This window comes from Periplaneta americana, chromosome 7, assembly GCF_040183065.1.
Source record: "Periplaneta americana isolate PAMFEO1 chromosome 7, P.americana_PAMFEO1_priV1, whole genome shotgun sequence".
Classification (NCBI taxonomy): domain Eukaryota; kingdom Metazoa; phylum Arthropoda; class Insecta; order Blattodea; family Blattidae; genus Periplaneta; species Periplaneta americana.
The window spans coordinates 84841866-84866683 of NC_091123.1; the positions used below are offsets into that span (position 1 = coordinate 84841866).

Consider the following 24818-nt stretch of genomic DNA (forward strand, 5'->3'; position numbering starts at 1 on the left):
GGTTCTTAACTCATATAAAACCGTCACATTTTCGTAAGGCTTTAATCAATTATTACTTCATCCCTTACAATCCTACAAATCTACAAAGGGTCTAAGTTAGAGACAATTGGTTTGGAGTAATTTAACATTACACTACTGTTCAATATTTGAAGAACATAGATGGAATCCAAACATTACATGACTACTGTAGAGCTGAGATGTTGACAGAGTGCTACCGAAGGTGATCTGCCTCACATGAGTAAGACAGGTAATTTTCGCACGTTGCTACTTTAACATTACATGTTGTCGTTGTAGATGGCCTAGCTCAAGGCTTATGCCAGTTTTCCTGCATAACTAAATTAACAAGTCTAGAGATATTTATCTATAACCTTCCAATAATACTATACAATTTGTAATAATCATGTTAAGAATGAATTTGTATAATTTGAAGACCAATTCCACATGCCACAACAGTGTACTTATGATAGTTGGCAAAATTGTGAGCTGATAAGCACATGATTCAAGTGGAATTCCATGAGTCATTCTGAAGAACTGATGAACCCAAAACACAGTTTTACTTGCTTGATGTGTAAAATCTGACGTTTATGTTTTCCATTTTCCATTTTCATACATTTATACTGGACAAGAGGAATGCAGGTATAAAATGAAGATCAGGAATCGCAGAAAAATAATCCAAACAAAGTCACTTATCACTGTATAAGAAATGAACAAAGCCCAATGCTCAATGGACGAGACTACTTGTCATTTCCTTTATCACCACTTAACTGACAGCTGGCAGAAAAGATGCGCTTCCTTACAACATCCCAATTCTAAGGGATTAAGTTATTGACCATGACAATGTAAAATTTAATATGCCAAAATGCCTAAATTCAGGTAAGTTAAATCAAAATTAAATTTGGAAAGAATGATGTGAACTATGAGCATACTAATAAGAACATATTTTCATATCTTACAATGGATGTATTTACCATTTTTGCTAATGATCAATGAATAACAGCAACTTAGCAATTAAAGTTAGTGATGTTTCAATTCAACTACAACAAACGAAGAAAGAAATTAACTGAATTTTAACATAATGTCTTGGGAATACTATAAGAAATCAATACCATGAGTCGATTCTACTCAATCATAATTTGTTTTTGTTCCACTTACTCTGACAATACAATGTTTAACAGAAATGACACAGAAATTAGTTTATTAAGTGATATAAATTTTTCTTCTAAACAAAAATGTTATCTTTATAAACACCTTATTTAGGGAAAATGGTAAAGCAAATAATTAACTTACCGTTTCCTTCATTTGTATTTGATTTATTTTGATGCGAAATAGTTTATTAGCGAAGTCTTTGTTGAATTGAAACCTATCAGAATCCTCAACATCACGACCTCTTGGTGTCTTTTGCAATACTCGTGCTTTACCACATGCTAATGACTGTAAAGTTCTACGCAATTCTCCATCCTAAAACAAAGATTAAATACATTTATTGTGAAAAGAATCTGCTTTATTGTAAAAACTGTGGGGGGGAGGAACAACAAAAAAATTCTTATAACTACCATTTTTACTGTAATTACAATAATCTTCTAACATGAGCCTGTTACTCATTACAATTTTTATGTCTTTTAACACATATCTTAGCTCCATTCCAAAAGGCAACACTGAAGAATATAAATTATAGTAGTTTATGAAGAACAAAGAGGCATATAGTAATAACTGTAGTTTAAATTTAATTTGAGAAAAATTGATGACATATTTTCAGTATCTTCAAAAATGTACAGTAAATGTACAGAAAAATATCCCTAATTCAATAAAACTTCTTATACGTCTTGCATTTATGCAGTTTTCACACTTAGTCTTTTTTTTTTTTTTCAAGTACTAGCAAAAATCCTATATTTTTCATGTTAATTTATCTTGAATATACGATCGTATTTTAAACCCTCTGAAATACAAAACATCATTTATACGTCCTAAATCAATTCTGCTCGAAAGTAAGTTTGCCATGAAAATGTAAGAATGTAAAAAATACAATACGTGTTCATTTCTAAGGTGTAATCCCACTTTGAAATTTGTGAAAATTCGAAGCTGCCCATGTTTTCTTCAACAATCTTGTGTTCTTTAATGACACTGTTGCTGCTTTAGAAACAGTAAAACATTTCATAACACATCACGATATAACTGAACAAATTACGCAACAGTTATCACAATTTGAAGGCATGGTTTATTTCTTAGGTGCAAGGAATCTAAAATATCTCACATTTTTTGTAAAATAATCATATAATATTAAATGAAGATCACACTATATGAATAAAGTACTTCAATTTTGTAAAGTTTTCTGGATTTGAGTTTGAAATGTAATATATCAGCCAATTTTGGCTGTAAATAGCAAACTTTCCTGCAGATACTCTTACATCTTTAAGAATAGATATTATAAATTTTGGGTACTGTATTATAGACTCAAAGATGGCATTAACTATGAAGTTATAAATTTCTCCTCTGAAAGTTTTACTAAATTCACTTAACTCTATCTTTCTATATTCTTCAAATGCTATTTCAGATGTTATTTAATGTCATTTCATTCTATGTTTTTCTCACTTATGCATTTTTATCTTCAGACTCCCCATGAAAACGTATAAATAAAGTTTACTGTACTTTGTTTTCCATGTCTTACTTGACCTATGACAACTGTTCTATAGAAACTTGTATAAAGATTATAAAAATCATTTTCTGGTAACTGTGTACTGTCAATTAAGAAATATAAACAAATGTTCCATATAGTGAAACATAAAACAGTAATGTGAATTCAATGTCTATTTGTTGATAATACCTCTATATTTGTTGCAGTCCTCAATTCATCAAGGGAGAGTTCATCAGAATCATTGAAAAGCAGTAGAACTAATGCTTGGAATAAAGATACCATTAATTCCTTTTTCCCCTGTGAATGAGAAATAATGTTATAAATCTGATAACTTACAGTGCAATAGCTCTTGCGAAGTTCACATGTACTGTATTAGTGAACAAAATGTTCACGAACATGAGCATGCAAATGGATTGCGTTTTGTTAACATAGCTGTATTTTCCATATTTTGAACACTATTATGTTGACATGATTTTAGGATTCTAGGAAAAAGGAACATTTTTCTCTCATGAAAATTTTTATGAATAGAAATCTATTCCTTTCCACATTCAAAAATCTATCAATTCATTAAGGTTACAGACTTTGCAGCAGATACAAAGAATAACAAACAACAGCCTCATGGAAAGTGAAAATATAAATTATATTCACAATCTACAGTACCTTAACATCCTAAAAAATAAAACTCTCCATTTACAAAGAGACAGGGAGAAAAGAGAAGAAAAGAGATATAGTTTTTACATACCTGTGGGAACGTAGCTTTAAGAACACAATGACCAAGTGTTGGTTGCCACTGTAGTTTCCGTCCACTATGTTTACCTAGGTAGAATTTGTTGAAGATTGTTTGATACTGAACCATTTCCATTGGAAGGTTCACTTCAAGAACTGGATATGTGGGCCAATAACCCATTGTCAATATATTGACCGTTAAGTCAATATTTGATAATTGTGGATATCGCAAATTTCCCATGTGCTGAAAATATAACAAACTAAAATGTTGATAACTTACAAGCTGACAGAATTAACACTATTATGTATTCTATTATGAACTGCAAGATTCATGTTAATTCAGAAAATGCCCTATGTAACATGTCATGTTAATTTACATACAGAACACAAATATTTTACTTCTTTATTTATTATTCATCTTACTGTAAGAACTTTTCTTCATCTCATTATAAATTAACTCAACCAAATCATCAACAACAATAATAATAATAATAATAATAATAATAATAATAATAATAATAATAATAATAATAATAATAAATGAACACAAAAAGAGACTGTACCTGCTTGAAGGCGATGTTGATGTCTTTACTTAGTTCCATGTCTTTGAACATGCCTTCCAGCTTTGAAGTGAAGCCACCCCCACATTCCTGTTTTAGCTTTGACAACATGCTTTTTTCTGCATCCACACTGGCAGATTTGCCTACAAGTAGTCGCTTTGCAAGGTCCTGTCATATCAAAAACAGTTTTTTTTTAAATCAAAAAAGCAAATGTAACAATAAATTTGATTCTTTGGAATAGATACATAACAAAAAAGAATAACTTAACATCTAAAATACCATAATGAATAGTATATTATTGCATTGTGATAACTATGTTAAAAAAAGTTCTTTTTTTTTTTTACAAGTGTCAGAGCTACCCTTGATGGGGAGTAGTTTCTGGATAAAATAAATACTACCAATATTCAAAATCATAGTGTTCACGAAGCTGTATAGTTATTGGTATAATTAATGCATTTTTCGTGTTACAGAAAGTAATTTCGGATGTACAAGTTCATAATTAATGAAAATAATGAAAGGCATTTTCTATTGCAAACTAAACAGAATCTGTTTCATTACAAAACAACCAGTCATAGATGGCAAGAGTACGAATTATAATACAATTTATTTGACTCTAGTGTCATGGACGGAAGATCTCTCCTTCACGATCTGTCTGATAACAGTTCACTGTTCATTCCATTGTACATGTAGGACCTATGTTAATGTGTATAAAACAATCAACAGCATAATTAGCCCACGAAACAAGGCAAATTACTTCACAGTTGTTTTGGATGCGACAGTATTGTTCAAAGTGTCTGCCTACTATACAAATATCTAATAATAAATTTGGTGATTTTATTACTGAAGACAAATTCAAAGGAGGATCGGAAAGTAGAGCACAACCAATTTTTTGCAAAATATTTAATAGGTAAGAAAAAAAAAAAAGAAATAATACACAAAAGTTACAGGTTTTACCTATGAAGCAAGTCTCTAGACACATTTCTCCCATCATGAAATCAATTTGAGTATAGTCCGGGTCAGCTTACTTCATACCCTACGGGTTAAACCTAACCATTTTTCCCCCATTACTACATATGCTGCTGGATTGTGGTGATTTTTTAGTTTGCAGGTTGAATTTTCTTTTGCCAACTTCGTTTTGAATTTCGATACTGACAAATACTACAAATGGTAGTGATTTTGTAACTGGTATGTTGGCAGCTGAGACAAATATTGACAATATTTGTCGGTACTGGAGTTCCATGAAATTAAAATTGTACTAGATTTCTGAGCTGGTTACTGGAAGCTAGTGAAATTTGAACATACTAATAATTAATTAATATCAGTATTAATATTAATACATAATAGTTATTTTATGTGTTGCATTGTGGTTATAATTCAAGACTACAGTCCGGTAAATTTTCGGAGTCAGTACTAATAATTTCATGTGATCAAAGAAAATACATTTTTAGGTTAGGTCTTGTGAGTCAATTGTTTAGTCAAACCAATGAATTTCGTATTGCCAGACAAAATACTTGACATGTTGATCCCTTTCCCGTATAGTTTGCCTACGAAAATATGTTACAAATTATTGAATTATTTAGAATAACCTTCCAACATAAAGTATGGTAAGTAAATAAGTCATTTAGTACGTAGGATCGTGTGGTATCTAGTAACAGTTGGCAACACTGACAAGACGGCAATATTTGCTGTTTAGAAACTGTTCTTATGTGACCCTCATTATATACCTTGTTCACAGAACTCCATTTCCTGAGATTATAGCTACCTGCGCATGACTGAATTTACTTCCTTATCTGAACCGAAGTGTTGAAATTTCTTCATTGGTTCATAGAGGTGATTTCTGGAATGCAGAGTGAATAGCTGAACACATCCCAGCCAAATTTCTCAATTTTTTCAGGAACATGGGGACGACAATCAGTCTCACTGCTCTTCACACATAGATGATGCTAGCAAAAGCACCATCTTTACTCAGTAGTAACTGCTCATTCCACCAGAGCGACACCTGATCAAGCCATTGATGTCTGTAGCACAAGATTTAAACTAGCTATCTGTCAACTTCGAATATCTGACCGAAATAATATTCCATAAAAAAGAAATTGTTGTGCATTACTTTCTGATCTTCTTTCGTATAAATAGCAGTATCTTCTTCAAAATTTATTGTATATTCTCCTACAGATTGGTAAAATGAAAAGAAAGGACATGTTCTTCAAACTCCTGTTCCTTTTGAATGTGACATATGGTATCCATCCGCATAAATTTGTAACCACTCCTTATGTGGGTATCTTATCTCAATTGTTTCTACAGCCAGAGTCTTCAAAACTAGTTTATCTATTTCAAATCTTTTTAGAAGAAACGGTTGTGATAGCCAGTGACTTCAATTGCGGGATGGACATTCACAACATTAAAACAGCCCAAACAATATCGTATCTTGAACAGGAAGATGAAGGATGAGTGCAACAGAGAAAAATTCTCTCTGGCACCAGGATTTGAACTCAGGTTTTCAGCTCTACGTGCTGACGCTCTATCCACAAAGCCACACCGGATTCCCATCCCAATGTCAGATCGAATCCTCTCAGTTTAAGTTCCACTTCTTGGATTCCCTCTAGTGGTCTACCCTCATGCACTGCGTCATACATGTATGACAGTGGCACAATGTCCATACATGTGCAGAGGTGCACTCATTATGAGAGACTAAGTGGCTGGAATCCAATGGAATAAGCGCCATCTTAAATCACTAAGTGATTATTTTTCGCATATCATATATTATTACGATGTACCGAAGTACGTATGATATTTCCGTGCACTAGAGGGAACCCAAGAGGTGAAATTTAAACTGAGAGGATTCGATCCGACATCGGGATGGGAATCTGGTGTGGCTTAGTGGATACAGCAACAGCACGTAGAGCTGAAAACCCGGGTTCAAATCCCAGTGCGGGAGAGAATTTTTCTCTGTTCCACTCATCCTTCATCATGATGACACAGAATTTCTGCACGGAAATATCATATGTACTTCGGTACATCATAATAATATATTGAACAGGAAGGCTTCAAGCTAATAAACGATCCAAAGAACCCATGGATGTCAGCTATAACAGTGCCGGCACAATCGACTTCATTTTCCTTAATCCACGCGCCACGAAAATCTTCATTCAAGCACTGACAAAATTGGCTACAATCCCTCTCAGGAAGCATATTCCCATTTTGGCAAACCTCGCGATGCCTCACTATAAGAAAAGGAAAGAATCAAGCAATAGCATGAAAACAACATGGCATGTAGACACAGCAATACTGGAAGAAGCCACAGAACAAATAGTAAAGGTGAACAAGAACATCGAGGATGGCAAAGTAAATGAAGCCGTCTGCAAAATAACAGATATCATTAGAACAGTTCAAATTGTAACCGAAAAAAGAGACAGAAAGGCCCAACCATGGATTGACATCACTTGATACAGGAATAGATGCAACGTGCTCAACCTTTTATGAGTACCTGGGAGGAACACTTCCAGCAAACACTGAACAACAGACATACTGACAGAGCATACCCCACAACTACAGAAGCACAGGATTTCCCAAAAAAATTACAGAAGAAGTCACTGCAGCAATACTGAGTTTAAAATGCAAAAAAGCCGCAGGTCCAGATGCAATCTTTAACGAGAATATAAAAGAGACACTACCAATCTTGAGGGAAACAATGGCAATGCTATTCAATAAGTGCCTGAAGACAAGCAAATTGCCTGAACTATGGAGGACGTCAACAATTAGAGTGCTCTACAAAGGGAGAGGAGATACAATACTATTGGATGCTTATAAGGTTATCACTCTAGAGAATGTTGCTTTCAAGATTTTCACCAAAATCATTACACAAAGACTCTCGAAACTTGCAGGAAGAAAGATCAACACTCCAGGCTGTCACAAAACTATTAAACGTAATAGAGGAAGCTCTACATCATCACAAGGGGAAACGATACGTAGTTCTCATAGACTATAAAAAGGCCTTTGATCTACTAGATACACACAGATATTAGTTACAAAGCTGGATATCAAGTTTGGTCTGAATTATCTCACCAACAAAATAAGGAATATGCTAGAGTATAATGTGGTGAACATAAGCGACAACCTAAGGACATCAAACCCATCACACAAACAAACGGTGTGTTGCAGAGAGATCCCATCAGCCCCCTATCTTCAACCTAATGACAGCAGACGTGATAGAATCAGTTCGGGGAGGTGGGCAGACGGATGTATATGTGTATGTGGACGACATGGCCATAACAGCAGCAAAAGTGGAGGACTTGCAATTGTGCTTCAATAGATTGAATGACTGGGCAAATAACAACGGACTTCATATAAACAGAGAATTTTTCCATCTCTTCCAAGGATAAATTTCCAATTTTTATATTTCCATTTCGTACAATATTCTTGTCACGAGACATAATCATATACTTTGTCTTTTCGGAATTTACTTCCAAAACTATCTCTTTACTTGCCTCAAGTAAAATTCCCGTGTTTTCCCTAATTGTTTGTGGATTTTCTCCTAACACAGTCATGACATCCACATTAACAAGGAGCTGATGTAACCCGTTCAATTCCAAACTCTGTTATCCTGGACTTTCCTAATGGCATATTCTAGAGCGAAGTTAAAAAGTAAAGGTGATAATCCATCTCCTTGCTTTAGCCTGCAGTGAAATGGGAAAACATCTGACAGAAACTAGCCTATACTGACTCTGTTGTACGTTTCACTGAGACACATTTTAATTAATCGAACTAGTTTCTTGGGAATGTCAAATTCAATATGAATATGATATAAAACTTCTCTCTTAACTGAGTCATATGCCTTTTTGAAAACTATGAATAACTGATGTACTGTACCCTTATACTCCCATTTTTTCTCCAATATCTGTCGAATACAAAAAATCTGATCAATAGTCGATCTATTACACCTAAGATCACACTGATGATCCCCAATAATTTCATCTACATATGGAGTTAATCTTCTTAAAAGAATATGGACAAAATGTTGTATGACGTCAACAAAAATAATATTCCTAAAGTTACTACAGTTAGTCTTGTCCCCTCCTTTAAAGACAGGTACAATTGAGGGGTTTGGGGGAAAAACCAGGCAGCTCCAATTCAGTACTTTTCGAGATAATGAAGAAAAACTTACCGCCAAACAATAAGCATGTACAGAAGAAGCAGGTCCAAAATGCAATATAACTATGAATGTAATTCTTGGAATTACTTGGTTCTTTGACCAAGTGATAGAGCGTATTTTTTTTGTCCTCTGAGCATAAACAACTCAAAAATGAAAAAAATTGGAGCTGCCTGGTTTTTCCCCCAAAACCCCTCAATTATGGACATCTTCCATTGTTCTGGTACAATTTCCTTTTCCCAAATAGTAAGTACAAGCTTATAAATTTTGTTAGATAATGTACTTGCACCCTCTTGTATCAATTCTGCTGGAATTTGATAAATACCTGGAGACTTGTAATTTTTAGCTTTTATATTGTAATTTCAACTTCAGAAAGTGTGGGTAATGTAAATATAAGAAACTTAATTAAATAAACAGATAAAGACGACTGAAAATATTTGATCGAAGTCCAGAATCAAATCTGCTAAAACTAAAGTCTTTACACATTTCTGATTTAAAATTCTTCTATCAAACTACTAATATCTACACATAGAAAATAATATTAAACTTTATTGCCTAGTTTTATCTGAAATTAATTTAGCATATTTTTATATGCAAATATATACGAAAAAGTGTGGATTTTTTTTTCTCACAAGATAGTGTAAAAGACAAGAAGAGAAGTTATAAGAATGTAGTAAATTTTACCTTCTTGTAGAAAGCTTCAAACACATCCTTCCCATGGATGAAACGAAACAGCACCATGATTTTGTCAAGTAGCCTTTCTAGTTCCTCTTCTGTTGACTCCTTATTTCCTGCTCTTAACTTCGAATCTACAAATTTTGCTGCAGACATAATTTCATTAATACAGTAAAAAATTTCCAAAATAAAAACACAAAGATGATATTCTTTGTTACATTTCCTGGACCCTTTAGTTAAGGTCAAGTCACATTAATCCAACAGAATACAGGCATGAAACATAATTACTCAACTTCAATGTAAATGTGTCATCACCACATAACACAGAATTCAATGTTGAGAAATGCAAGTATTCTCATTTTGAATCTGACCTCTAATAAAACGAATACATGACCTCAGTCAATTTACTATCTACTCAACAAAAATACTTCTATGCTGCAACTGTTAAAAGAGAACAGAAATGCATTAAATTTGTTATTCATGTGAAGAGAAATCAAGCAGAGGATTCTGTTGGTAAATAGACAGTCTGCAGTGAATGAATGAATGAATGAATGAATGAACGAACGAATGAATGAACAAACGAACGAACGAACGAACAAATGAATGAAACAATCTATCAATGGACCCTGCTATGTCCCACTAAGGGATAAGGACTCCTAAGAAGGAAGAGCTTGTTTTAGAGTCTCACATGGTGAGTTAATCCCACGTACAGTACAATCACATTTGCATTCTCATGCACACTACATTACAACATGTTAGGACAATCAGGATAATAGATTTACAATGATGATATATAGAATGAACTATCTGCTCCTTAGTCTAGCATTATGCAACTCGCAGTTTATAATCCAGCTAAAAATATTGGTCCCTAATGGACCCCATATACAACAGGAAATGTAGGCCAACAGTGTGCCTGATCACTTGGCACGATCTGTTAACTTCATTGTATGAAAGAATGACATGACATGACATAGTTTTGAAACAGTCTTATTCTTATGGTGTGAAGAGTGCTGTTAGCATACAGTTAAAGGGCAAACAAAGAGGAATATCGACCATTGCATCATTTCTATCTTAACAGGTTGTATATATCCTAGAATTATAAGGGTCAAATGATTAAACATGTATAGAATAACATTTTAATAGAATGGTCGTACACAAATACTACCACTAATCTATATATGAACATATTCTTCCTCCTATTTGACATTCATCACTCATCAGTCTGCATTACAGATATATAAATAAAATAATCTAAAAAATAAATATAAAAAATAAATATGATGATGTTATTTTTCCCTGACACTGTTAGAACATACAGCATGTACATTCGAAACAGAAGAAATTGAGATATATCTCGTCAGAAATGGGGTATTTTGTTTGCTATTTCATATGAAGTATAATACACCTCTTTGATACATTAGATTGTGTTCTCTTTTCACGTGTCAGTTGCCTTTTAATAATTCATCTGCTGGAAATACAGATCTGAAATAATAGTTCAACTTCATCAAAACAACATTGTTCCATCTTTCAAGGAAGATGAGGAAGAGAATTATGTTCCAAAGTACTTAACATCTGACTTTAAATTAATACTTCACTTACACAAACATGATTAGTTTTTTGACTTATGTCTATGATAAGGCTAGGCCCACACTGCAGCAACAAACTGATTCAGGCTATTTGAAAAAAATGTTTGTTGATGTTTCAAACGTCTTCGATATACATTGCAGCAAACAAGTCATCATCAAATACACAGTTGCTGTGATCCTCAAGTTAAAATTCTAAATAGCAGGACATTTTTCTATTCACACAAGGAGCTTCTCAGCATCACACTTCATCTAATAATTAGATTATATTACTATAAATAAAATAGCACAATTTTTTACAGTACGAATCTGATAACATCTATACATTAATATTCATTCATCTAGTGTTTTGCCCAAGGGCAGGTCTTTCACTGTAAACCCATCTTTCTCCAATCTTTCCTATTTTCTGCCTTCCTTTCCTCATATGATCCATATATCTTAATGTCGTCTATTATCTGATATCTTCTTCTGCCCCAAACTCTTCTCCCAATCACCATTCCTTCTAGTGCATCCAATGCCAGATTTAGGCCTAGACAACCTAGGCAGTTGCCTAGGACGGCAATTTCCAGAGGAGCAGCTCTCTCTCTCTCTCCTTTTTTTTTTTTTTTAAGAGTGAAATTTGTTTTTAAGACACTTGTTGGTAAATCTTTTTTTCTGAAGTTTGTTCTTGAATACCTTGTGGAAGTCAGAAGTCGCGGGGAGAGTAAAAGGAAAGTGTGCAACTGCATAATAAATTATATTGTAATACCAGTATCACGTTATTATGCTATGAAACTGCTTAAATTACTTATATAAACAAGAGTGCATTGTTGAAAATCAAATTGGATATGTTTCTTATTTATCGCTATGAATAGTAACCACAACTCTAAGTTACATTTCAAGTATACTGGGTGGCACAGATAAAAGTAGCCTGCCTCCAATTTGAATGTGAACGCGATATTTTGACTGCTTAAAATTCCATTATCGTATCATAACGAAATGAGTAAACAGCTACAACAATGGACAATTTTATTCAATAATCGATTGTTGGCATTCTTCCTGTCAGTCATTAATCAAATTACACGCGTCTGATAGGATTCTGCAAAATGACTTACTCGATACAAGAAAGAGTGGAAATTGTGGAAGCGTATGTCAGAAAAGGTTCGATTAAGAAACCTGCGAAATTTTTAGGACAAGTTTCCAGATAGAAGACAACTGGCAAAGACATCAATACAGAGTTTGGTTGAAAAGTGGTGCGCAATGGGATCTGTGCAAAATGTATCTGTGGAAGTGTATCTGCACATGATTAGACACGTACAGCTGTGTATTGATGCTGCAGGGAGCCACTTTCAACGTCTTCTATAAAAGGTGAGTCCTTTTCAGCACTTCACATTTGTAGTTTTTTTCTGTATTTACTCTATACTTACATGGGTTACTTTTATGTGCGCCATTCTGTATATTGTCAACAATACTATTTAATCACTTTCCAGAATGTAAGGTTTATTCTGCAAAGAGTTGGAGATTATTTTTCAATTTACTTTATGCTTCCTATCGAAGTAAGAAATACTCGTAATAATTATACCACCAACAAAACCAATGCTTAAAAATAAACCACAGCCTGACTTTCACAAATCAATTTTGTTTCAACAATGAATAATTTTGAATATGTTTCTTTGCATCACGTCTGATTTGCTTCATCAGATCGACTTTGATGACATCAACAATACTTTCTCTGTGAAGGAAGTGTGAAGGAAATCTTTCTAATTCACAAGTAAGATGCATGCATTTTGATTCCAGTAATTTATTTTTTTCTGAATAGTAACATTTCATTTAAAACTAATTTAAATTAAACATGACCAAGAAGGCATCACTTATGAGGCAACTAGACCAGGAGCTAATGGGGTAGGGTGGCCAGTTCCTTTCCCCCCTCCATTGTATACATCGCCGACTAGCTACATATTACACTATTCAGCCTTCAGATGCCATGACCTGTATAATAGCTTGTTTGTGGAAGTTGAGGGTGGCAAATTTTAGCACTGCCTAGGGGCGGCACTATACTTAAATCCGGCCCTGAGTGCATCCTTCAGTACACAGTTTCTTCTCAGCCAGTGACCCAAACAATTCTTTTTCCTCTTCCTGATCAGTTTCAGCATCAATCTTTCTTCACCCACTCTTTCCAACACAGCTTCATTTCTTATTCTGTCTGCCCACTTCACACATTCCATTCTCCATATCCACATTTCAAATGCTTCTATTTGCTTCTCTTCACTTCGTCGTAATGTCCATGTTTCTGCCCCATACAATGTTACACTCCATACAAAGCACTTCACTAGTCTCTTCCTTAATTCTTTTTCCAGAGGTCCGCAGAAGATGCTTCTTTTTCTATTAAAAGCTTCCTTGGCTATTCCTATCATCCTTCTGACTTCCTGGCAGCAGCTCATGTTACTGCTTATAGTACACCCCAAGTATTTGAAGCTGTTCACTTGCTCTACTGCCTCATTTAGAATTCGCAAGTTTATCTTCTGTATTTTTCTTCCTATGACCATGCTCTTTGTCTTATTTGCATTTATCTTCACACTGCTCACAGCTGTCATTTAGCTCTAGTAGCATATCCTTTAGTACAATTTCCTCTTCTGCTAACAACGCCTTATCATCAGCAAATCTAATGCACTTTATTCTTCTTCCTCCTACTATAACTCCTCCCATGTTCTGAAAAGAGTTCTTTACTAAATCCTCCAAGTAGATGTTGAACATGAGTAGGTGATAAAGGACATCCTTGAAGTACTCCTCTTCCAATTTCACTTCCTTCTGACATTTCTTCTTCTATCCTGACTTTCACTCGTTTCATATAAAGATTACTGAACAGTCTTCTCTCTTTCCAATCCACACCAATTTTCTTTAGGATCCCCATCAGTTTATTCCAATCCACTCTGTCAAAAGCCTTTTCTAAATCCACAAATACTACATACATTTCTTTATTCTTCTCTAGGTATCTTTCGCCGATTGTCTGTAGCAGTCCAATTGCATCTCTCATACCTTTTCCCTTCCTGAAGCCAAACTATCTTCTTCCAACTGTTCTTCCATCTTAGATTATATACATCGATTCAGTATTCGCAAGAGAATCTTCGCCAAGTGCAATATTAGGCTGATAGTCCTGAACTTCTTACAATTTTTGGCATTTCTTTTCTTCGGTATTGAAATCAACACCGACTCTGTAATATCTTCAGGCCATTCGCCTTTCTCATATATTTCGTTGCATAATGATAGAATTTGCTTCTTGTCTTCACCCCAAGCATTTCATTAATTCAATGGGAATTCCAACAACTCCTGTTGCTTTCTCATTCTTCATTTCCTTAAGCGCTAGTTCAACTTAAAACAGAAAATCCTTTGTCGTCTTTTGATATGGCTTCTTCTTCTTCTTCTTCTTCTTCTTCTTCTATAGCTAAGTCATTTGGATGATTTCTCGTCTCATAATAACTGTATTTTCTTAGTGTATATATTTTTAAGTCTGTAATTGTTATTTCAGTTTTCGAATTATACTGTACCTAAAATAATAGATAACTTGTAAAATATATGTAACTGGTAGTAAGAATTTAAATAATGATAAAAGATGATAACTTGATATAGAAAACCCATTTTCCTCAGCTTTGGATTCCTTGCTATGGAGCTATTTCCATATACACTGTAGCAAACAAAACACACAGTCAGTTGGAAAGATATTTCTTGATTATGATTGCTGCAAACAAGTAGACATGAAACAACTCTCGGCTGTCTCTGCTTGGAACAAACAAAATGTTTCATCTGCACAGTGTGTTCAGGTGACAGGCTATAACCTGCTTATTAAGGGCTAGTTGGTTGTAGCAAAATGTCTGAGTCAGTTTCAATCAGCCTGATATTGTTTTGTTTCATGCAGTGTGGTTTAGCACTTAGAGTAACAAGCATAAGGCCTTATACAGATGAGACAATAGTTGAAGTAATAATCACTAAAATATTTCAAACTGATATTTTAGACTATGTACTTATAAAAATATTCTTGGAGTTTTCAACAATGTACGTATCAAATCTACATTCTGTACTTTGACTTTACCATAACTGTCTAGTTTAAAATATTAACAACAAAGCATTTTGAGTTCAGTGTCTGAATATTAATGATGCCGAGTTTAAATCCAAGAAAGAATACATAATTACTAGCCTTCCATTGATACCTAAAACTATGTGACTTTCAAAGGCCTTGTTTGGTCATGTACTTCTGAGGATGGAAAATAGCAATATTTCGAATCAAGTTAATGTGCATACAAACTTTTTTTTTTATCAAATATGACAAATTGACAAAAAACCACAATGCTAATGAATAGTCTCATTAATCTTAGTCACAGCAGACAGAACACTTGTTTAATCATTCAGCTCTGTAAAGTGTGAGTTCCAAATTATTACTGTCAAAGTGTTTGTGTTTCAACAACAAAATGTCAGTTTCATGCCATGATATTGTATTTAATTAATTTGTAGTCACTTAAGCATCTGGAGCAGGCATATGGGAATCTTTATCCTTGTGCTGTAGTTTTCCGACAGTTGGTGAATTTAAATGAAAGAGAGAATCTCTTAAAACTGAGAAGATGGAGACTAAAAGAACAAATGAGGAAAATGTTCCAAGGGTAAAAACTATGATTAAAAAACCAAGATAGACCATGTGACTTCTTTCTGTTTCCCCAGTGTAAAGATCTGACTCTGAGATCACTAGTTCTCCAATCCTGAAGAAGCTGTTTTGACCTTAAAGGAGGAGTTCAGTGAAGTGCTGGAAAATGTGTGGCTTAAGTGTTTCCAGAACTGGTGGAGAAGGTTGCAGCAGCATATAGAATAATACTTCGAAAATATTGAATAATTAAAAATAGATGTGACTGTTACTTACTCTATGTCTCAAAAAATGTTAGTTACCTATGCAAAATGCCCTAAAGAATGAATTCTGTGCATGCTAGACAATTTCGTGAAGCACACTGTATGTTAAAAGTAATGAAAAAATTGACAATATGTTTCAACCAATACTATTGTTAGATATGTATTTCAAATAAGAAACTTCTAAACAGAAACAGTAATGAAAATAGAAACATGAGAATACCATTTTGGACACTGACAACACACACAAAATCGCTTAAGAGTTTCATTCAATTCATAAAAATTTACGTAATATATTACAAAGCTTTAGAACAAGAATTTCAACGAAGATACATTGTCATTAATCATACATTTGCAAATTTGGACTTACTCTATTTTTCTCATTAAAAATAATACTGGGAGAACAAAGGAATGCTACTGTCAGGAACACAGATGATAATTACTGAAGTAGCAGTAATTTACAATAAACAATTTTACGAAACATGATCAATATGAATGCAGAAGACATCATGTCATAAGAATTCTTTGGCACCATGCATGAAACCAATAACCCTCAGATTAAAAAAAAAAGAGAGAGAGAGAGAGAGAGAATTTTATTAATGTGATGCTATACCTTTCATATGTCATACCTCAAATTGTGTGTGTTGTGTACAAAGGTGCAGTAGAAACATAGAGATGGCAGCATATTTAGGCACATTCAAAATAACGGACCTCCATGCATTAAATGGCGGGTGGGTGGGAAGTGTGTTAACTCCATAAAAGTTGTTTTCAAGAAAAATTATTTTTTGAAGCTTAAATTAGTTCCCCAAAATCCTCATTTGAGTATTTTTACTTCGTGATCCTCTTACAATGTTTGCTAGAGTATTATTAACCTTCTTCAAAAACATCTGAAAGTCAATGTTTAAATGTAAAAAAATGCTGTGAAAAATTAGTGTTAACGCACTTTTTCCACCCATTCACCAAATCCTTTATTTGCTCAGAATGAGTTAAGTGAGGGTTATGGATTTCATGCACGGCACCACAGAATTGTCACTATTATTATGTAATGTTCTTGTAACTTACAATGGTTTTAATAAGACAGTCCTAAATTAAATTTAGCAATAGTCATCTAATTACAAGTTAAAACACTCAAAATACAAATGAAGTTGACTTGGAAAACTTATAAAGTACAGAAGTTGAGATCTGCAATTATTTTTCAAAGTCTACATCTGTCTACAACAAAACAGTTTCGAAAACACGTTCTTTTTTGTACAGTGGCAGAGCCCTTAATTTGCCATTATTCACCCTCCTCCACCCTACAGACATATTCATAGATGTCACCAGTGCTGAGAAGCAGAGACCACTTAATTTGTCAGAAACTATCAAGAGAGCATCACAGGTAGTGCATCCACATTACATTTGTATACTTCAGGAGGAAAGACCTAGGAAGTGAATTGTGCGAGAAGGAAAAGGATAGGTAATCAGAAAAAGAGTTTGGCGTGTAAGGGGTGACAGTCGTAAATATTACATGAATCTACAAACACGGAATTTCAGCTTAGACTAAAAACTTATCTTCCTCCTTCATACCCACTGATGATATAGACATGATAGGATCACAGGACAGGTCTTACCTCGTTTACTATAATGAATGACGATAATTAAGAATTGTTGGGATGTCACAGGGGAACCGGACTGCATGGAGAAAACCCCTGTGTTGCCTGGACAATGGGCTTGCCCAAACCAAATTATAAATTCAAGGTGGACCAAAATGAATTTCAACCCGAGACTCCTGGTTTATAAGCCCATAAGCTCAGTGCACTATCACTAAGCCACTATGGCAGTCGTTTGGAGAATACTTTTATATGGTATGCAGAAATTTTGTCTCAAAATGTACTCACAACAAATAAGTTAAGTTTCAGTATTAAGAAAAATCAAATAAAACCAAGAGTGTGCATTTTTAATACTATACTTACCAATGAGTTCTGCAGGTTTATTGGCACGTTGATTGACAAAATGTTCAAAAGCTTCTTTTAAACTATTAGCAAACTTGTCATTCCTTTGAAAACAGTGACTCACTATGTTGTCCATTTTGTCCTTGAAGTCCAGTAGTTCTTGAACCATTGTCTTGTCCTTTTCAGGATCAATAACAATTGTACGACCTTTCTTCTGCTCAAAGCAATGAAAGATAAAGAAGACAATATAACACATCTTTATTAAGATGAGATTTCAATTCGAATAACATAAAAAACAGGTCATCCTATTACAGGATCTTCATTTCTATATTATTTAGCCTTACAGATCTCGAACTACAGAGTGGACCATTATATTTTATACCTTGCCAAATTATTTTTCAATGCATCAGTAGACAGTATCAACACTCAAATAGAAATTCCGAAAGGACATTTTTCGAGAGACATTAGATAAATAATGGTCTCCATGTTTATAGTTTAATATTAATAATGTCAGTATAATATTACAAAAATACAATTAGAGAAGCATATAAATTTCATAGTTTACAAAACAACAAATTCTCATACTTAACAAATATTTTGATAATTAATTCAATTGTACGACACTACAGGTTCCAAATACTAAACAATTCTTGTCTTAAACGAAAGAATGAGACAAAATATGGGCAAGATAATTATTATCTGTTAAGGAAAGATTTCCCAATTGAATATAGGACTCTCTGCTCCCCCCCCCCAAAAAAAAGTTACATTCGGATAAAGATTGAGCAAATAATATAATAATTTTAAAATTATTTCGTTACAATAACTACGATTTAATATCACTTACTTTGATATAGGTGTTGAAATTGAGACAAAGCTCAACTAAACCATTCTTGACTCTCGTAAATAGACTATACAGCAAGGTAAGATCATGCACTCTGTTCTCCTCAAGTAGGCCATCCAGACCTTTCTGAAGGATAGACGTTAAGTGTTCTGATAAAAGCTGCTTCTCCACAGTATGTATTAATGGCCACCTGCAGAAAACAATATAACAGTCACACAAAGAACACAACTTTAATGAAAATGTCGCACCTTTTATAGCATAAATCGGATATTCATTATATCTGTTCACAATTACATTCATACAATATTTCCAACCATTAACATAAGAACAGGCAAGTTCAAAGTTGATAATTTTTCAGCAAATAACAATAACTCAAAATTATAAATTTGACGCTCTAAGGCCTATTCTAGGCCTACTAAAGTATAAAAAGATAAATTACTTATAAAGTATGGGACTGTATTTTTCTGTTCCACAAACTAACATACAGCATTCTACATTATTAGCAAATTCACAATAATATTACTGCAGTTGCAGAACTATACCCATTCAGCATTCATACTCCTTTCCTTCGTTTCCTAGTTACTCTACTTGGTGAGGAAATATAAGTCAGAAATATTTAAGTGCCCACTCATCTCATCTCATCTCATCTGAATGCTAAATAAATTTTGTTAAAAAAATTTACCTAAAACTGTATAAAAGTTGTTGGAAGAAACACCTCATGAGCTATAGTACTTATATCACTGCTTGGACTAACTTCCAAACAAATTGCCATAATTTAATTTACGAAATAATTCAAGTAGATTTTTCTTTGTTGATTTTATTAGAATGTCAGCGGTATGCTCTTCCCATGTTATAATTAGAGTTCGAAGTTGAGGCACATTTACTTTGAAGTTAAGTACACATAGAATAATAGTGTTTACAAAGCAGCTGGCAAGGTAGTTTCTCCCCTCACACACACACATCATGTTAGATGGATGGAGCAATATAGGCCAAGCAAGGAAAAAATTAAATGCTGGCCTGAAAGACAAATGTAAATATTACGTTGGTTGGAATACATTGCATTACAGTCTCTAGGTATAAAAACGTAATATTATTCTTAGGCCTATAAACAGTTATACAGGGCAATACTATTTACAAAGGTACTTTGTAACTATAACAATAATAATAATAATAATAATAATAATAATAATAATAATAATAATAATACTTAATTATTAGAATATCGGAACACATACCTTTTCTAATTGTAGGCCTACATAAATTACAAAATAATGAAAAGAAGCGACATAAACAAAGTAATAATAAAACATAGATCACAGAAATAACAAACCTGACCCCCGTATGAGTAAAACTCGTTACCAAGAGAAGATAATAATAATAATAATAATAATAATAATAATAATAATAATAATAATAATAATAATACACTTAAAATGAAAATAAATGAAGTATTCTATTTAGTAAAAATTTAATATTAGTGAGAAGTCAAAATTAAAGTTTTGTAGGTTAACTTGATAACAAAATAGAGTAAATTAAGTATCAAATGAAGTAAAATGAAGTAACCTACAGGTATCACAAATTAACAAGATACTTATTTAAAATATACAGTATAGATAGATATAATAATATATTAATATTAATTTAAATTACATATTCTAAGTAGGTTCTATTTCTAATTTGGATTTATGAAGTATAATTTTTAAATATGTGTGTATCTAATGCCTATTCACTTCACTTGCGTGATTTGCGTTCCACATATTACGAATAGATGGCAGGACTGTGATCCATTTTTCAAGTTGCACACCACTTCGGTGGGCCAAGGTATGCATGATGTGTATCTATGAAGAATTATGTCATGTACTAGGGTTTGTGTATGTATGTTCGTGTAAATGTAATGTGGGGTATGAGTGAGGATGATAATGATGGTGAGAAAGGGAGAAGGAGAAACCCGATGCATGTAGCCTACTCCTGTCGAATAGCACCAAGGGAGCTGCCAGGCTTAACGTCCCCATGTGACGGACAAATCACTATTAACAGTGACATATACCTTCTTTTCATATGCACTGCGGAGAGATTTGGGATTTAACCCGGGCATATTGCTGCACAACTTAGTGATCAGAGGTTGTGCACTGCCATCTCTCCTAGTCCCGAGGTAGAAATCTTACATGAAAATTTTTTACCCTGCCGGGAATCAAAATTGGGCCAGCTCGTCTGGAGATAGACACACTACCACAGGATACCAGTACTTCAAAATCATGTCATTATACATTTTAGTCCATAATTAAGGCTGTGTCCCCCCCCCCCCAATTGTGACGCATTTTGCCATTTCAAATAAAGTCACTTATTTCTATTGTAAGTTTTTTGTGGAAGGAATTTAATAATGTATATTTAAAAATTTGTTCCAATTGAATTTCGTTGTCAACATCGCCAATGACTTCACCGTAGTCCTGACTGTCCAGTTTTAGTGCTAGTATATACGAAATTTTCAACCAGACCGGAAAAAGTAAACAAGCCCTAGCTTGTTCCCCCACCTCCGTCCAACACTTCGCTATCAGTCAACCTGTAACTCCTCCATCGGGACTTGAAATTCGAAGTCTAGTTAGAATAGAGGTTACAATTGCATTTTGGAATAATCATACCATAATTGGGTAACTAAGATCAGGAGAAGGAAGACCCACTGTATATCCAAATCTTCAAAATACCTAACCAATCATTTTCTACAAGCAGTACAATGACGGGAGAGATTTGTCACATGACTGGGATACTAAACGTTCACAAAAATATGATTTGAGAACATTACTGGAGAAAAAAAGTTTTGAAATTAATGTTTAATGATCTAGTCATACAGTCATTTTAAGTGAAAGATAGAAATCTCAATTAAGACAATAAAGACTCCAATTTGGACAATGCTATTTTCGCTTATTTCTTTTATGAAATACTTCAAGCCATGTAATTATTTGAAAAGATTTAAAAATTTTAGGGAAAAATATTTTCATCACTGGGTCTATGATGTATGTGTGAGAGATAGAAAGAAAGAGAGTGTGTGTGTGTGTGAGAGAGAGAGAGAGAGAGAGAGAGTAAGAGTGAGTGAGTGTGTGTGTATGTGTGAGTGTGAGTGTGCGTGCATGCAAAATCTAATAATTTTTCAATTAATGACTCAACAAAAAGCACGCACATGCCAAATACTTTTTTTTAGGAAATTGCAATATCTCAGAAAATGTTACCATTTCACGAATATGCATGAAAAAAATAAGTGCAACTAAACTTTGCTTTAACATTTTGTTTTCCCATACTTGGTATGAAATGCTATTCATCGTAAGTGATTTCATGTAACGATGTTTTGATATCTGCATATTAAAATTCTTTTATATTCTGACATAACACCATTTCCAAGAAATTATTTTAAGTAATAAAGGATGGGAATGTCTCAATGTACAACAAACTATAATTCCGGAGCATCCAAAAAAGAGTGCAGTTGCATCTTTTCAATTACTCAGGGCATGACTGTTTGTCAAAACACTTGAACAAAATTGAAATTATTTTTTCACCACTTTGTCCACTGTACAGTCTTCAGAAAGAAATAGATCAGAATCATCTTCAGCAACATCCAGTCCTTTCCTCTAAACCCACTGCATGTGAGAAATATTAGAGAGCAAGAGAGTTAATGGCTTTATTGTCAAGAACTCAGTATTAATTAACAACAACATATTCAGACATAAATGGTAAATAATGGTACCTGTACAGTACGAAAGTATAAAGATTAAACTTTACATTTATACAAGTACAGTATGATTATTTAGACCTGACAATATCCAATAATGTGCGCCTGGGTCAGGCGAGTCCATTAAGTTATGCCAAGGGATGTTCAGGTTAGTCTGTCGCCTGCAGTCAGAGCGATCAGATGTCACACATGCGGTATAGTGTTGTGTTTCCACTAAGCTGTACTGCATTCCTTTACCGACCTCTCGCCCTTATCTCTACTCCAGAACTCTCCCCACTACTCCTATTACTTCCCCTCTTTCGCGTCGCTGAGCTATAAGGACTAAATAATCAGTCTGTACTTCATATCTATGATAATATGCTTCAAAATAACTCGATTTTCTTGAAATTTAATTCTTACATGCTTCTGAAGATTCTTGGATTAACAATACTGTATCCCTTATCTAAAATAGATGTCAAATAGAAAACCTATTCAGGAAAAAAAACTGAATCTTCAAATAGCTTCACAATATTATTTTTGCTCAAATTGATTTTCTCTTAGTACTCCCATTTTTTTCCTTGGTTATTTAATGACACTGTATCAACTACTGGGTTATTTAGCATCAGTGAAATTGGTGTTGGTAAGAAGGTATTTGGCGAAATGATGCTGAGGATTCGCCAAAGATTACCTAACATTCGCCTTACAGTTGGGGAAAACCCCCAACCAGGTAATCAGTCCAAACGGGAATCGAATTCATACCTGAACGCAACTCCAGATCAGCAGACAAACATGCCACTGCCTGGTGGCTTACTCCCATTTTAAACTGTGCATAATGCAAATGTGGTGAAAGTGTTTTCCCTTATGAATGATCAGTAGAGCGAGGACATTTTAGACACTAACCCCTGAATCAAATGGACTCAAAGTCACACAACGTTTCTTTATTCCAGCAGCAATGATGTCATGATGAGGGAGGAGAATATGTACACTTGTGTATAACTAGATGTTTAAGGGGTGACGTGGTGGTCGGATGGCAGAATATTGGTGATAAATTAATAATTATGCCGAAAATGAAGAAGTCTGTATATTACAAATTACAATTATTTGTATAGGAATTTGGTAGATAGTATTTTTCTAGTGAAGGGAAAATAATTTAGTGAAATTGATGTAATGGTATCTAAAAATCAGTGGTGTTCACAGACGATTCATACAACAGCACTGCAAAGTAATGAAGACGATAACCAGCTTCAAATTTTACAAGTAAACGAGGAAGGAACATCCTCAACGTCATCATTTCTGTGTAATCAAACTGAATTTTTTTTTTTAAGATTTATATTATGTGTTATCCCATTTTGAAAACTTTGAAATCCTTGCATAAAGAATTCCCAGAAAAATACACACCACAATGACTAACTAAAATACTAAGCGAAATTGATCATATGTTTATATGAATTTTATTGCTTGTTTTCAGATCCTCTGTCAATTTCCTAGAGCTTCCCCATATCGATGACCCAGAATCAGACTGTTCCAAGTCCATTTTACTATTTTTTTTTTTCAGAAGAACTATTTAAAACTCCTGACATTCAAAGCTTCATGAAACAATTTGGAATAGCTTCATAGCAACCTTATGGAGAGGAATATTTACAATTCTGTTCGATTCATATATGCAGAGAAGAAATGGAACACAATGAAACACAGATTTCTTTCTTATAAAAAGTTGGTCTTAGAACAGTCTTGTTCTCAGCTATCGATATGTTTTGATACACTCTGTATATAAAAACGGGGGAAAAGGAAAAATGATTTTGTGGCTGTTTTATAATCTCATATATCTTCAACTCAAAATTAAAAACGTAGAAATTAATAGAATAAATAAATAAGACAAAAGCAAACACTAATGTCATTTGTAGGGGTACTAACATTATCATCACATTTTAATATTTTTTAATTCGTTGTTAACTCTCCAGCATCTCTTAGCATTTTTTGGTTGTGCTAACTAATGGCATTACACGTCAATATGACAATGAAATATGTGTTCAGGTTTCTGCCCAGCAAGTCTTGAAATGTTATGGTTTATTTAACGACGCTCGCAACTGTAGAGGTTATATCAGCGTCGCCGGATGTGCTGGAATTTTGTCCCGCAGGAGTTCTTTTACATGCC

General features: G+C 33.8%; 1 protein-coding gene across 1 annotated transcript in view; it reads right to left on the minus strand.

Annotated features, from left to right (window-relative positions):
• Cul4 (cullin 4) overlaps positions 1–24818 on the minus strand; it is a 95930-nt gene that overhangs the window by 16148 nt on the left and 54964 nt on the right. Inside the window, exons 5-11 of the mRNA XM_069830969.1 lie at positions 18967–19153; positions 18144–18336; positions 9749–9885; positions 3922–4086; positions 3375–3602; positions 2822–2929; positions 1288–1458 (exon numbers count right to left, since the gene is read on the minus strand). Coding sequence (XP_069687070.1) covers positions 1288–1458; positions 2822–2929; positions 3375–3602; positions 3922–4086; positions 9749–9885; positions 18144–18336; positions 18967–19153 — 1189 coding nt within the window. The remainder of the gene's footprint in view (positions 1–1287; positions 1459–2821; positions 2930–3374; positions 3603–3921; positions 4087–9748; positions 9886–18143; positions 18337–18966; positions 19154–24818) is intronic.